We start from the raw sequence: 16,784 nt of genomic DNA, 5'->3' as shown, positions 1-16,784 counted from the left end.
TATTTCAATTACTCTTCCCCTGCCTTCTCTATAGTACAAGATGTAATTTGCTCAATGTCTAATCATTTTGAATTTCCACCCTACAGGATCTAGTTGGTTGTACAATTATGGCAAAATCTGTGTCTCTCCTCCCTGGGCTATTTCTGCCTTGGTCTCTTCCCAGATGCTCTTTATATTATTTTGACTTCGGAAACATAGAAGTACAAGCAAAAATAAACCTTAAGGAGACCTTATTAGACAGATCACCTTATTTTTGCTGCTCTGCCTTTTGGATGGATGTTTTCTCTGCTCTCCTGGGAATATGCTTGTGCAAATTCTCCTTATTCTGTGTGTGTGTGTGTTATCCATTATTAACTTTTTGTGTTGCTGTCACAACTAAGCACCTTTTCCAGCTTAGAAATTTAAAGCCTAACTGGATGGAATGTCGGGAAAATATTGAAAAGAACTGATTGCCATAAAAACAATTTGCTTTTATTAAATAATTTTAAAATATGCTTTTAAACATATTTATTTCATTTGATAAAAGTTTCTTACATCCTATCAATATGGGTAGTCGGCCTCAACATATGACAATAGAATCCAACATTTTTGTTACTAAGGAAGGCAATTGTGGCAGGTGCCACAAGAGCAAAATGGACCAGTAATGAGGAGAACACATTCTATGCGAGTACATTTTTTTTTTTTTCATTTTCTGAGTTAAGGATGGAGGACTTCTGTGAACCACTGGACTGTATATTTTTAAATGCATTTAACCAAATTGCCACTTTTGCAATTCGGCCCTATCCTGTCATTCTTAGTTTTACTACATCACTTGTTGAAAGTTATTTGGAAGACACTTCGTCCAACTACTAACTATGGTAGGACTACACCCTATTATAACAACACAGGCCAAGAATCTGGAAACTGTCTAAACCCAAAGCCCTATTAAGCATCCCTGATAGTGGGAAGAGTAATCATCATAGCTCTAAACTGCAAGAGGCCTTTTACATCTCAACATTATTTTAAACCAGCGGTCCCCAATCTTTTGGGCACAGGGACCAGTTCCGTGGAGACAGGTTTTTCCACGGACCAGAGGGGGCGTGTTTCGTGTGCTGCCTGCATCCCGTGGATTGAGCTTCACTTGTTTGCATGGCCTGGTTTCTGGCATGCCATGGACTACTGCCGGTCCACAGTCTGGGGACCCCTGTTTGGGGGGGGGGAGGGAGAGGAAAAGAGACAGAGCAAGAAAGAAAGAGGTAGGCAGGGAAAGAGAGAGGAGGGAGGGAGGCAGGGAGAGAAAGAGGCAGGCAGGGAGGGACAAGAGAGGGGAGGAAGGAGGGAGAGAGAGAAAGTCAGGGAGAAAGAGGGAGGGAAAGAGAAAGGCAGGCAGGGAGGGACAGAGAGGGGGAGGAGGGAGGAAAAGAGAGAGAGGGAAAGAAGAGTCAGGGAGGGAGCAAGAGGGAGGGAAAGAGAGAGAGAAAGAGGTAGGCAGGGAAAGAGGAAGGAGGGAGGGAAAGAGTGAAAAAGGCAGGCAAGGAGAGACGAGGGGGGAGAAAAGAAAAAGGAAAGAGGGAGGGAAAGCGAGTGAGAAAGAGGCAGGCAGGGAAAGAGAGGAGGGAGGGAGGGAAAGAGTGAGAGAAAGGCAGGCAGGGAGGGACAAGAGGGGGGAAGAAAAGAGAGAAAGGAGGAGGGAGGGAGAAAGAGGGAGAGAGAGAGAGAGAGAGAGAAAGAGGCAGGCAGGGAGGGACAGAGAGGGGGAGGAGGGAGGAAAAGGGAGAGAGAGAATAAAAGTCCGTCAAGTATACAGGATATGTAATTTCTTGTTATTATTTAATAGTCGTCCATATTTATTATGTTAGATGATAACTTAATTCTTTTAGGAATAAACGTCCTTCCTTACAAGTAAGGCTAAACTGCAGGACTAAGAATACAATCGATAGAAGAACGCCAGTTCTTTCTTTTGACGAGGCGCGCATCACCGTTAGGATCGATCTTAAAATAGGGCGCCGCTCTACGACTCCCGTCGCGCGCCCAGCCAAGCCTTCGGACTGGCGCTCGTATTATTTCCGAGCTCAGAAAGCCGGAGTCCGTGCGTCAAAAGATGAGTCGCTCCTCTCATTGGCTGTTCCGACGAAGACGCGTCGCACCCCAAACATTGCGGGGCGTGACCAATAGCCAAGCCCGATGCGAAGATCTCGAGAGAGTTGATCTGAAGCTGGCACCGCCATGTTGAAATAGGGAGAGGCCACAGCCAGTTTATGTCGTTCTTCGGATTTTTTTTGTTTTTGAAAAGGAACGCGAAGAGCTCAAGGAAGCATTTGGATCGACGCGTGTCTTAACTTGATTTGCTCTCTCCCAGAAATCCCGGTGGTGTTAAAGAGGCAGGCGGAGGGGACGGCAACAAGAGGATGGTGCAGTCCTGCTCTGCCTACCGTTGCCGGAATCGATACGACAAAGAGAAGCCCATCTCTTTCCACAAGTGAGTAGGGGCGGGGGTAGGAAAACGGGAGCAGGGGGGGGGGAGAGAAAGAAAAAAAAAAAGCGGCTCTCTCGACCAGGCGGGAGAAGGAGATAGCATTCGCTTCGCGAACAGGAAGGCGGGGCCAGAGCGCCTGCGCGGCCCAAAGGGGGAGGGACTTTAAATAGTGCGCGGCCTCTCTGGAGGTCGGGGAGAAGGCGGGGCTAAGTGCGATTACTGGGTCCTTTCGGTTTTTTTTTTTCCTTTAAAAAGTAAGGCTCGAGACGTGCCTGACTGGTGGAATCGAAGGCGCGTAAGCGCGCGCTTGTTCAACCGTCAATAACAGCAAAGCGTCTCTTCAACCTTTCTGACAGGCTGGGAGGGAATGGTTACCAATGATTGCTTAAAATAATCATGATTAAGAATCGGCAAAGCAGGATCGATAAGGATTGCCCCCTCCTCCTTTTGATCCTGGTATTGCACCCGAATGCTGGCTGGTTTAATAAACAACCCCCCCCCCAAAAAAAAATAATAAAGCAAGGAAAGTTTCATTTTGTCAAAAGCAAGTAGACCTAGGGCTGATTTTGGGCTTTAGGTGTACAGGTAGTCCTTGATTTACAACAGCTCGCTTAGTGACCGTTCCAAATTACAACGGCACTGAAAAAAAGTGGCTTATGGCCATTTTTCACACTTATGACCATGGCAGCATCCAGCATTTACATTTGGATGCTTGACAAAGGACTCACATTTATGACGGTTGCAGTGTCTTGGGGTCATGTGAGCATCTTTTTGCAATCTTCTGTCAAGTAAAGTTGATGGGGAAACCAGATTCACTTAACAACCGTGTTACTAATTTAACAACTGCAGTGGTTCACTTAATAAATGTGATGAGAGAAGTTGTAAAATGGGGCAAAACTCACTTAATAAATTTCTCACTTAGCAACATAAATTTTGGGCTCAATACTGAAAAAAGTGACTTATGACCATTTTTCATACTTATGACTGTTGCAGCATTCCCGGTGGTCTTCCGGGTGCGCTTCAAGGTGTTGGTGACCACCTTTAAAGCGCTCCATGGCTTAGGGCCGGGGTACTTACGAGACCGCCTTCTGCCACCAATAGCCTCCCACCGGCCAGTACGCTCGCACAGAGTGGGCCTCCTCAGGGTGCCGTCCGCCAGACAATGTCGGTTGACGACTCCCAGGGGGAGAGCCTTCTCTGTGGCGGCGCCCACCCTCTGGAACAACCTCCCCCCAGAGATACGTACAATAACAGACCTCCGGATTTTTCGTCGGGCCCTGAAAACCCATTTATTTCAACTAGCTGGGCTGGCTTGAGTTAAATTTTAAATTGATTTTAAATTGGGTTGTTTTAATTTACGGCCAAAATATTTAATTATTTTAAACTGTTTTTAAATTTTGTATGTTGTTTTTACTTTGGCTGTTCACCGCCCTGAGTCCTATTTGGAGAAGGGCGGTATAGAAATAAGAACAAATAAATAAATAAATATGTTGAGGACTACCTGTACAAGTAGTTTTTGACCTAAGACTATAATTGTGCCTAAAATTTCTGTTGCTAAACAAGACCATTGTTAAGTAAATTATGCCCTATTTTAGGACCTTTCTTATCACGATTGTTAAGTGAATCTGCAATTGTTAATTTAGTAACACAAGATTAAGTATATCTGGCTTCCCCATTGACTGTCAGAAATTCACAAACGCTGATCACATGACCCAGGGACACCGAAACAGTCATAATTACAAATCAGTGTCCAAGCGTCTGAATATTGATCATGTGACAAAGGGAATGCTGCAACAGTCATAAGTATTTAAAATGGTCATAAATCACTTTTCAGTACGTTGTAACTTTGAATGGTCACTAAATGAACAGTTGTAAATTGAGCACTACCTATATAACTCAGTTCTGTTTGTTGAACTACTATACTGTTTTTTATAATCCTGGTATTCAGGATTATTCTCATAAAAATTTAAGAGCAGCTGAGTTGACTTGCATCAAAGAAGTGTCACTGAAAGTTTACAAATAAGCATGCACGTTTGTGAATGTCCACAAGCACATCTTGACTGAATACGTGCTTTTGAGAACTTGAAAGTTTGCATGCTATCTGTAAATCTATAGCTGGGTTAATAAAATATATTTTAATACTGATTTTGAGCTTTTTATATTTAATTTAAATGTTTTCTTTTCTTTGGACAGTAATAATTTTTTGTGGGTTTTGTATGCTCCTTAAAAATTTCTACAAACATGGATTAAAGTTTTAGAAATGGTGTATTTCAAAGTTCTCCCACAGATCATGAGTAGAGAGGAATCTGTAATTCCTTCACTAGAAATTGAATGTTGAGACATCTGTACTGGAAGTCATCTTGCACATACTGATTTTTCTGTTTTTGGTTTCCATTAGCACCTCTCCTGTTACTGGGAGAACAGAAAAATAGAGACCTCTAATTAAATCTAAAAGCTTGATTCCTACCATGTTTTAGGCAATTTCTTAAAAGCATATTAAGACTACAGCTAAGTGAAAATGTGAGTGCTTCCTCTTCCTCTCCCTCCCACTTCCAGTTTGGTAGTAATAATAAAAAAAATGTTTGATGTACATTTTATTTGTAGGTTTCCTCTCACAAGACCTGATCTCTGCAAGAAATGGGAAGCTGCTGTTAGAAGAAAAAATTTCAAACCAACAAAATATAGCAGCATTTGTTCTGAACACTTTACTCCAGATTGCTTCAAAAGAGAATGTAACAACAAACTATTAAAGGATAATGCTGTACCAACAATATTTTGCCACACAGAACCAAATGTGAAGGTAAGTGAAGTTTATGAATTATTTTTAAAGCTTCTGTATTTCAGAAAATACTGGCAGGCAATGCTGCTATTGCTAAGCAAAAGTATTTTGAAGACAGGAGACTGATATATAGTGCCAGACAGAAGCGTATTATATTCATCTATTGAATTCTGTTTCTACTCATTTACATCCTTTGATTTTTTATTTTGGATTCTTCTAAAATAAAAACAAAAAATGGATTCATTATTGCAATTCTGACAGCTTTTTGTATCACTTTTAGACATTTCATCATTCCTTCAAGAATACTTTTAAATTTGATTGATTTCACATGGGTTAATGCAAGAACATGATTCAGTGCAAGATTCTGCCTCAGACAATATCTCATAATATTTTGGACCATTGCAAGAGAACTAAATATTTACTGTTTTATACAACTTCACCTTACTCCATCTCATGTCATATTTATGGACAGAATAGTACTGCTCCAACCATAATGTCCCACTTCGTTTTCTTTTCTAAACAAGAAGAAATGGGGAGAATGATTTGCTTGGAACAATGGATATGTGGGACACAAGTTTTCCTATCAAATTGCCATTACAGGACTTGATGGAAATTTAAAGTAAGGTACTGTTTTGACTACTCAGCAGCCCTTTCAGAACTAAAAACCTAAATAGGAGTCCTTGTATAAGTTATTATTTCCATCCAAGAAATAACTATATTAATACAAGTAAGTGATGCCCTTTTAAAACAACAAACGTACTTGCAACGTTCTATGTTAGAAATCAGCAACCTTTTCAGGCTCTTTTACAATTTTGCACTACATTTTGGATGCTAAAATACAATTTTAAACAACAAAACTCACATGATACCTGATGGAAGAATATATATCGATCTTATATAATTGGCTTATATTTTAAGTTTTTATTTTTTATTTAAAAATCCTCATATTTTAATTTTTGAAGTTAAAGGTATCATGGATAACCCTTGTTTTATCAGACCATAAGATTTTCTTTTAAAAAAATCTCTTTGTCTTTTCCTTATCCTCCTAAAAATGCATGAGTTAATTAGGTGAGTCATCATCATCATTATCATTTTAGCCATTGTCTATCCACTGCAGGATGAAGACCTCTTCTGCATGTTTCCAACCATTACGGTCCTGAGCTTTCTTTTGCCAATTGGGCCCACAATACTTGCTGATGTTGTTGATCCATCTTGTTTTAGGTTTCTTTCGTGGATGCTTTTTATCAAGTGGGATCCATTCTATGACTGCCTTGGTTCACCTGCCATCAGTTCTTCCTATGTAACCAGCCCATTTCCATTTCAATTCTTTTACTTCTCTTGATTATATCATATATTTTGTTTGTTCTCTAATCCTTGTTCAGGTCTTTCTATTCATTAATGGGTGCTTGAACGGAGGGTGCTCGTGCTCGCATGTGAAGCACCATTTGCACAAGCGTCCTCTGCTCAAGTGCCCACAGCTCGCACAAATGCAGCTTCGCATATGCACTTGCTTGCGCAGCTTGGTTTTGAACAGACTGCATCCCGGTAGTGGGCTGAGGCAACCTCAGCCCACTACTGTTAGGGACCCCTGGTTTTTTATAAATATTAAGTCAATATCCTACATGAGACCAAGGTCTTTTGCTGCAACCCACCCTCCCTCCCTCCCTCCCTCCCTCCCTCTCTCTCTCTCTCTCTCTCTCTCTCACACACACACACACACACACACACACACACACACACACTTTATGCCATTAAAAAAATTATACTGTTTTGGATGTTAATTAATACTACCTTTTAAAATCTTTAATTTTTGATGTACCATCCATAAAACATAACTGCTAATAGGTGTTTTTTTTTCTTCCGGTTATTTAATTAATGATGCTTGGAATTCTGAAAGTTATTGTTTAATGATTCTTGACACTAGGTTGGACACTAACACATGCTGATATGTGCGGTTTTGGGGAAAGGGCTGTGATAAACATTAATTAATGAATTGATTATATTAATTACGCATTTTTCTTCTGTTTACTTGTATTCAAATTTCAGAAAGGGCCTAGTCAAATTCCTGCAGTTTTCTTGGCAAGTTTTTAGAAGTTGTTTGCTACTACCTCCTTTTTATGGCTAAGCGAAAGTGTTTAGTCCAAGGTCACTCAGCTGGCTTTATGCCTAAGCATGACTGGAACTCATGATCTCTCTGTTTCTAGCCTGGTGCCTTAACCACTGCACCAAACTGGCTCTTTTAATGGTGACATAAAGTGCAATTAATATAATTATAATCCAGTTTTAAATGGTTAGGCTTGCAATTTATGCTGTAGCATCAGTAATATGAAGGCTTCATTACAATAAAGGCCCTCAGTATTTCTGGTCTGCATATAAAATTGCCATTGGGATTTTCTTATGAGTTAATGGAAAGATTGCCACTGGATAGGCTGTTCAATGCATGGTAATCAGCTCTTTTTTTATCTAAAAGAACTATATTTCTGTATACATTTGTTGTGGATCTAGACTAGCTACATCAACCTGGACTTAGCATAGCTAATAACCAGTGGTGGGCTTCAAAAATTTTAGCAAGGGGTTCTCTGCCCGGTTGCTGGGTGGGTGTGGCCATGGTGGACGTGGCCTAGTTGGCCTTCACCATGGTGGGTGGGGGGGCGTTTTTCTCCTTCCTGGGCTCTGGAGGCTTTCCTTGAGTCTCCGGGAGGGTGAAAATGGCCTCCCCAGGCTCTGGAGGCCCTCTGGAGGATGGAAACAGGCCTGCTTCCGGCCTTCCCGAACTTCCGGTAGACCCGTTTTTCGCCCTCCCCAAGCCTTCGTGTGCGCCCTGTACTTACCTGCATCCAAAATGGGCTGCATGGGGACTCTTGAAGGGGCAGGGCGGGGCGGGTGGGACTAGCCAGGAGTGAGATTTGGGGGTTCTCCAAACTGCACAGAATCTTTGCTAGTGGTTCTCCTGAAGCCCTGCGAACCCCCAGAAGCCCATCCCTGCTAGTACTGTTAGTGGAGGATAGGATTTAACATGAATATTAAAATCAACTTCTGTAAGACAGCAAGCCTGGAGATGAGGTGAGAGCTCATCAACCTCTATCACTATCATGTAGACATTCATGAATTGAATGTTTCTAGGCTGTAGTTCCAAATCCTCTCCTATAACTATTAATTATAGTCAAATGACTTTTTTTTTGCAGGAAAAAACCCCACCTTGCTATCTGAATCTTAATACATTTTAATGAAGTTATTTCAAAATAACTTTTCAGTGCAACTGATAAGGGTGAAAAAAAAAGAAATAATCACTGACTCATGGATTAGTCATTAGAGCTTCACTTACTGAAGCATTTAACAGATGTAGAAACACTAATAATCTATAAATCTGTTTCAGTTCAATTAAAGTCTATTTATGGTAATTAGTATATATAAATACAAATAGCACATACAAGAATAATATCACTTATAATTTGAGATAAGATTTCACAAGTTTTCAAAGATTGTTGAAAAAATAGCAGTTAATCAAAATATATGTAACACTGGTACAGGAATTGAATAATATACGGATAACATATGCATCATTATTTTTCTTGAGAACCTTCCAAATTGGGGGAGATTAAATCTGTTTTCAAATCTATATAAAAGTTGTAATATAATAAGACATTGTTGGAGAGAGATTGGCCAAACCAGAGGGAGAAGTCAAGTGGGGAATTAGTCTGGAATCATTATGTAGCCACAAGAGAGCAAGGACCAATCCCCTTTGAAGGACTTTGAACCATGTCTAATCTGGCTCAGGTACAAACTGCCAGTCTGGGAAGATTCCTGTGAAATAGGCATGAACAATAAAGTAACTAATTGAACTCTTCATGTGTGGATCTGGTTGATCACGTCTGACAGACATGGGCAATGTTCTCTGTTGCACTTACAGAAGAACTTTCGTTGCAAGCTTTAGTTCTAGGTAGGTATACAGTTTTAGACAATAGCATTTCAATGTTCCCTTTCAATGGCAATGTACTTTAAAATAAATGGGAGAGGGAAAATGTTTTTTGTCTTTAATAGTGATGGAACAGTTTCAAAATTCTTAATATATAAGATAATCGCAGTACAAATTAGGTACTTCAAAAAATTGTAATTAATGATTGAGATCAAATTTTTATTTTTATTCATTTATAAATTTATATACCACCCATCTTGCAGTTTCAGGTAACTCTGAGCTTCTCACAATGTAATAAAACACGGAGTTATAAAAACATTTAACTATAAAATAACAGATTAAAATCACAGAAGATTAAGAACAGACTAAAAGATCACGGATTTGGAATGGAGAAGTGGTGGTGCCTTCTTCTGGCACTGCACCAGCCACCTGCACCCTACAGTTTCTCCTTCAGAGCTCTATGTCAACCGCGCAGCCTGGTTTTATGTCTCTTCCTGAGTGCCAGAGGGGTTTCTTTCAGCGTTAAAAGATTGCACAATACTGTTAAAAGACAGAATCTAATTTTATTTGAAAAATAAACTCATGAAGTAAAAAAAAACTAATGCCCTAAAAGTAAAAAAAAAAATTGATGAATTATGCATTTTATGCTTCATATAATGCACTGGATTACTAGATTTTTAAAGAGAATATTTCCTGTTCAATGCCACATATTCCAAAAGATAAGCAGAAAGTGTATTTATTTGTTAGATTTATATTCTGCCTTTTATTTTGTTCGGTGTTTATTATAGAATCCACATTAGACAATCACTGCTATTCAGTGCAGTTGTGTACTGGTGTGTTTCCTTAGTAAATCTCATCAGATATTAAGTCTTTTCTGAAAGATGGCGGCGGGGCATCCACAACTATGGTTATTGGCTTCAAAATGGGCAAGTGAATTGTGAAGCCAGTGACTGTAACTGCAGATATTCTTGACCTATGGACTGGTAGAGATTTCAACTGAAATTCTAGAATGATTAAATGTTAATATTCCTTCAAAAAAAAATCTTAAAGGTAAGTCACAGTCTTACTTACAGTAAGATGAATGAGTATGTTTACAAAAATATAACTGTATAATAAATTATTCAAATGCCTCAAACTACTTCACTGAAATAGATTACATTCTGGTTTCTAATGTTCCACTGAAATCTATAACAGAGACCTCTAGGCTGGATTAATTGTAGTTTTTGCTCCTGTTATGAGCTATGTTGTTTATACAAAGGAAAAATCTAGGTGGAGCTGGAAATTTAATCTGTGAGCATTCACATATGTTGGAAAACATTAAAGGTGGTTGTAGGAACATAACTATAACATCTAATGGCTTAGTAGAAAAGAAGGATACAATAAATGAATAAAAGGGGGGAAAAAGATTTATTGGTACCACCTAAATCTAATAGGATCAATTAAAGAATTAGAACTATGGAAATTCATTTCTGTTGCAATAGAATTAGTTTAGATGAAACAAAGATACTATGAATAAAACAAATGACTGCCTGTATTTCTATCTGAAGTTCACGTGATCTTCATAAATCTAAATTTCATCTGCAATCTCTCATCCACTGGCCTATTATTTCTTCCTTATACAGATAGTATTGCTATCCTATCTATTTAAAATTATCCTTTTCAGATGTTTAGGAGCACTGGTGACCTCTGACTTTAGGGAATGTATAGAATGTAATTATTCTAAGACAAAGCTCCTAGATTTCATAAAAAAGCATTTCATTTTTTCTCATAATTGGATAATTAATAATATATCTATTGAATGTTAATTTCTATGTAAAGAACATTAAATATTTACTTCTAAGTATACTTCTTTGAATGACAAAATAAGTGGATAAGAGCCTAAGAAGCTTCCAGTGTGATTATCAGACTTTCAAGCTATAAGAGCAATAATTATATATCCACAGCAATTAAACCAATTACTAAGATCTTAAGTCTGCTGCTATATGGCACTCAGCTGTGGGTATATAGGGACATCTACCTTCAAAGCTATTTAGGTCCAAATTTCTAAGAGCCATTCTCCGTGTTTCTTAGTGTCCTGTAAATGTCATTCTTTGACTGGAAATTACAGTCTTTCCAAGTCTGTTTGAGACTTTATTGACCTCACATTTGGGTCAGGTCCTAGTCCAGCATTAACTCTTAGTGGGATTGCTTTCTTGAAAAAAACAAATTGATTCTGATTTAGTTTATTTTGGGCGTCCCTCTTCTCATAATTATATGCTTTTTGGGTCCAGTATAGGTAGTCCTCAACTTACAACCACAATTAAGGCCAAAATTTATGTTCCTAAGCAAAGCAGTTAAGTGAATTTTGCCCCATTTTACAATCTTTCTTGCCACAGTTGTTAAATGAATCACTGCAGTTGTTAAATTAGTAACACAGTTGTTAAATTAATCTGGCTTCCCCATTGACTTTGCTTGTCAGAAGGTCGTAAAAGGTGATCACGTGAATCTGGAACTGTCATAAATAGGAATCAGTTGCCAAGAATATGAATTTTGATCAGGTGACCATGGGGATGCTGCAATGGTTGTAACTGTGAAAAACAGCTCTAAGTCACTTTTTTTAGTGCCATTGTAATTTCAAATGGTCACTAAATGAACTGTTGTAAGTGGAAGACTTCCTGTACATGGTAGAATTGAAGTGATAGACTTAGGCATCCAAAAATATGGATTGAGTATTTCATATCTTGCAACTGTGAACGTGTGGGTGCTTCTTTTGTTATCCCAAGATAATTTTATAGTTTTAATTTTATAATTATATCTTTCATGCTCTATGTAGAATAGCATTTACACAGGTATAAACTAATGATCTGTCTTCAGTGGTTACAAATTATTATGTACTAGGATTGTGTCTCTGGATTCTTAGATACCAAAGATGAGTCTGTAGCATATATGTTAACTAAATTTCCCCTTTTTACACAACTGGCATCTTGAACTTGTATCAGTTTATTCAGTGTCCATTCAGTATTTTCAAGGTGAGCTCAGGTATGATAAGATTCTGGTGAGAGCTGACTTCTCTATTCTGTTCATTTGCGAAGCCTTTAATTGACTAAACATATTGTTCCCCTGTCAGTTTTGCTACCTCTGTTTGAAGCTTGTTTTAATGCAAATAAAATAATGAAATTATTATTTTTCCCCAAGCATGAAGTTTTGAAGAAGAAAAGCGATCTTGCTTGTCACCTGAAATGTATTATGTTACGTTTTAATGAAACAAATGTAAAATATATCTTCTTGTTTTGCTTTTTAGTCTGAAGGCACACAAGAACCACCTGAAGTACCAACGCCCCCTTCTCCTTCACCTCCACCACCTCCGCAAACGTACCCAAGATTGGTAGATCCAAGCATTGGATTATTGATGCCACCACTTCACACTCCCAATAATATTGCTGTATTTTGTGATCACAACTATACCGTAGAGGATACTGTGCATCAGAGAAAAAGAATTCAGCAACTGGAAGAGCAGGTGGATAAACTGAGGAAGAAACTTAAGACTGCCCAGCAGCGATGTAGGCGTCAGGAAAAACAGATTGAAAAACTACGAGAGCTTGTTCAGTTTCAGAAGGAAAAAGACGTGCTGTCAGGCAAAGGTGGTTATGTGATTCTGCCTAATGACTATTTTGAAATTGTAGAAGTCCCTGCCTAGAAGGCTAGCATTGTCATTTGTGGGACACTGCCAAAGTTAGCCTCACCAGACTAACCCACCTGTTCAGTTTAAAAAAGCAAGACTTTTTAGTTCTGTATATTAAATACTTCAGCCCTTCAAAACAATAAAAGTTGGTATATAATCATTTGTTGGTGTTGTCTAGTGCTGATCTTTTTATTGATCCATTGCTCAAAAATGGAGCTGGTGATGCTTAAATGTAGAGAATGCTTGACAATAACATACTGTACTCGCTCATATGTTGCTTGATGTGATGGAATTTGACTCAGTAGAAAGAAATACTGAGCTGTAATAAAAAAGATAAATCCTGGAAAAGCAAAAAAGCATCAGAAAAAAATTCAAAGCACCTCGATTGTGTTAGGGATAAGTTTTAACAGGAAAGATACTTTGTCAGGCTTTAAAGATTATGTATCAGTAGTTTAACAGCATTCAAGTGCATTCCAAGACTAGTGACTCCTTTATCTGACTCTACCGATCTCAAAAGAGCTGATATTAATATTGGCATTGTCCTCCCCTTTCTCTCAGGAAATTCAAATTCCAGCAAACTCAACAATCTATGTTCAATGATTCATTGGTCTATGAAATATTTCTATAGCATTCATAAGGCGTGGTATGATACAATGTGATGGCTATTATCTGTGAGTCACTAAAACCTTAGTTCAAATTCTATCTCCCTTAAGTAATTTAGGCCAGTTGTGTTTCCTCAGCCTCTGAAAAAATATTTATGTCGCTTTTCTGTTCCACTGTGTGAGATTGCAAAAGATGGCTAAGCTAGGTCATCTTTCACTGTTCAATTGTACTTTAAAAAAAAAAGAAAAAAAAAGGCAATGTTAGAGACACATACATAGAAATTCTAACCAGCTCTTAGAATAGTGCCCAGACAGTAATAGGGTTCCAGTTCAGGTGCTAGACTATTAGAATCCAATGAAACCTCAATTTAATGAACTTCAGTAAAACAGGGTTCATATGCAATCACCCATGTTGGACTGGTGATTTATGCGAATTGCATAAATTCAGATCATTTGCCTGATAACTTAAATCATGTAAATGATACAAATCGATCAACGATCCTTCAAATTTATATTCAGTTTCATCCTGTTCATCTTCCATTTCGTGCTCGTGGTGAGGCAGATTCAAAATAAACATCTGAATCACAAGATCTAGTTCAGATGAATAAAACAGTTCCACTGCCTGCGTTCAACATGATGATGACTGATGGTGTGCGACCTTCTCTGACTACCTTATATAGGTTTCCAGTTGCAACCCAAAGTCTTAGTTTTAACTTACAAAACCCAAAACGACTTGGTACACAGATAATTGCATTGCTGCCTTCACCTACCTGAACTAACCTATCTACTACACTTTTTCTGGGAAAACCTTCCAGTGAAATCCAGTTTCACAAGCTTAAGGAAATGGAGGCCAGGAGGCACTGATTCTCAATTGTTGCTCCAGCCTTATGAAATAGATGTCTTATGGCATTAAGACTTGCATCATCTCTCAATATTCTGGGAGTAGCTTAAGATGGAACTCTTTGATAGAATACTTGTTAGATGCTGCTAGCTTTAATTTCAATGTAATGGTTGCAATTCACTTTTGTCTTGTATTTTGATTGCTATTTATTTTTTCCTATTATAATTATACAAAATTTACATTTTCTATTTTAATTATGCTTATCGGTGTTTGTGTTTTTTTATTGAGTTACATAAAACACTTTCAATCTTTGCCAGTATATAGCTAGAATAAATGAATATACATAATTGATCAGGTTCATGCATTATGCTAAATCATTTATTTAATCATGGTTTATTGAGTAAATCACAATTAGCTGGGTTTGCAGAGCACTCTAGTCCATAAATAATTATTTATAGATTATAAATGTGTAAATTTACATAACATCTTAAATCCTAAACAAACCATTGTAGCTTAATACACTTTGTGAATCCAGACATTTTGAGGGATTCTTCATGGAGTCAGAGTCATTTTATTTCAGTCACTGAAATAAACAAAGCAAAAAAGTGTCAATTGATTAAAATGAAACAAGGTATAAAATCATAAAACAAGTAAAATTTTAAGTTAATGTTTGAGAATTGGGACATAAAAATAGCATACTAAAGTATGCTAAAATTTATATAAGCAAATAAATGATTGCGCAGAATAAAGAATACTAAAATTACCAATCTAAAATATATAAGATAAAGTTAAAGGTTCCACTCGCACATCTAGGGGATGGTGCTCATCTCTGTTTCAAAACCAAAGAGCCAGCGCTGTCCAAAGACGTCTCCATGGTCATGTGGCTGGCATGACTAAATGCCAAAGGCGCACGGAATGTTATTACTTTCCCACCAAAGGTGGTCCCTATTTTTCTACTTGCATTTTTTAACGTGCTTTCGAACTGCTAGGTTGGCAGAAGCTGGGACAAGTAATGGGAGTTCACCCCGTTACGCAGCACTCGGGATTCAAACCACTGAACTGTTGACCTTTCGATCGAAAAGGCCACTGCATCCCTCCTAAAATATATAGAACCATTATAATATAAAAAGCTATGGGACTTTTCATGAAATATCTTCATCAGAGAGATGAGAGCTGCTTGCAATTGTCTTCACTAAAACATTTTGCCAAACTAGTAAACAACTCTAGCAACTGCATGCTTTATCAAATTAAAAACCTCTGAAGAAATAAATTTTAAGCGTACTAATTTAAACTAAGACTACCATGCAAGACCTCGTAAATTAAGTTGAAATAATGATTATAAAAAAATTGGCACATTCCCCTTCCCCACACTGCTTATGTAGTCTCTTAAGTGTATAAATCAGTGATGATATAATGATGTCATAATTCCTCCCTTTCTACCTTACAAAAGGTTAATGTTAATGAATGTGACTGAATCCTGAGAAGACATCTAGTTTAAGGTAAAGCTTATTAGATATCATTGTAACATTTGGAAGATCTAAACTGTTATCCAAATTACCATTCTTTATTGATAAGAAAATACTGAAGCTGATAGCTTCTTTGAGTACACATGCCAGCAGTTACAAGGTTATAGACTCCTAATGTTTAAATCAAATTGATTTGTGAGATTTACTGTATATCCTACACTTTGTTCTTAAGCCAGAACAGTATATCAAGTACTCCTTTCTCTGATTATTTTTTTACCTCAACAACAATCCTGTGGGCTGAAAGAGAATGACTGTCCCAAATTTCGTAATTGAAGGTGGGCTTGAACCTTTCTCATCAAATCTTTTGTAAGAGTCTCTGATGGAAGAATGATTGTACCATGACAGCTTCCATGGAATTGTTCTACCATAGATTAGAAAACAATGTATGTTTTTTGGTGCCTGTGGATCAATGTCAACTGGTATTTCCTGGACTACTACTGCAGTTTTTTAATAAGGTTTTTCAGAAATGGTTTGCCATTGCCTCCTTCCTTGGGCTGAGAGAGAGTGAATGGTCCAAGGTCATCCTGTTGCCTTCATGTCTAAGGTGGGACTAGAACCCATGATGACCTGGTTTCCACCCAGTGTCTTTACTAATTGCCATTTGTTTGCTGTGCAGCTCTTCTTCCATATCTTGATTTTCAATTGAACAAACAAAAACCACAACTTATGATATGCAAATCTTTGAAAGAGTGCTTTGCGTTAAGGAAGGCTTGAGGGAAGCACCCTTCCCAAGCTCTTCATGAAGGCATGTGACTCTCTCACACTTAAGAGTAAAGTTAAGCAGCAGCAATGTTTTACTTTACCTGCTCTAAGTGGTCTTTAATAACTAGAAGATGCCCCTGCCCAAACATTCTTCCACCTGTTGCAGCCTTCTCCAGCAATTGCTGATACTGGTTGAAGCTGGTGGGGACATGAATGGTTTTGGTTGTTTTCCTTTTTTAATTTAGATATTTATTTTATTGAGATTACCATACTATCAAATACAAATGAAAATAAAGTTAGTA

General features: G+C 38.0%; 1 protein-coding gene across 1 annotated transcript; it reads left to right on the top strand.

Annotated features, from left to right (window-relative positions):
* Positions 1 to 2,178: 2,178 nt before the first annotated feature.
* THAP1 (THAP domain containing 1) lies at positions 2,179 to 12,942 on the top strand. Its single transcript, XM_070935459.1, has 3 exons — positions 2,179 to 2,458; positions 5,060 to 5,255; positions 12,431 to 12,942. The coding sequence occupies exons 1-3, from the start codon at positions 2,388 to 2,390 to the stop codon at positions 12,824 to 12,826; spliced, it is 663 nt and encodes a 220-aa protein (XP_070791560.1). The 5' UTR covers positions 2,179 to 2,387; the 3' UTR covers positions 12,827 to 12,942.
* Positions 12,943 to 16,784: the final 3,842 nt, after the last annotated feature.

This window comes from Pituophis catenifer, unplaced genomic scaffold (assembly GCF_029215685.1).
Source record: "Pituophis catenifer annectens isolate HBS135680 unplaced genomic scaffold, rPitCat1.0.hap2 SCAF_2, whole genome shotgun sequence".
NCBI classification, from domain to species: domain Eukaryota; kingdom Metazoa; phylum Chordata; class Lepidosauria; order Squamata; family Colubridae; genus Pituophis; species Pituophis catenifer.
The sequence above is the reverse complement of the archived record's forward strand: the minus strand, read 5'-3'. Positions and strand labels throughout refer to the sequence as shown.

Excerpts from the sequence above, each read along its gene's own strand:
- THAP1 (XM_070935459.1), top strand. The coding sequence starts at position 2,388 with ATGGTGCAGTCCTGCTCTGCCTACCGTTGCCGGAATCGATACGACAAA. Across the intron at positions 2,459-5,059 it reads AAGCCCATCTCTTTCCACAA|GTTTCCTCTCACAAGACCTG; the intron begins GTGAGTAGGGGC and ends TTTTATTTGTAG. Across the intron at positions 5,256-12,430 it reads ACACAGAACCAAATGTGAAG|TCTGAAGGCACACAAGAACC; the intron begins GTAAGTGAAGTT and ends TTTGCTTTTTAG.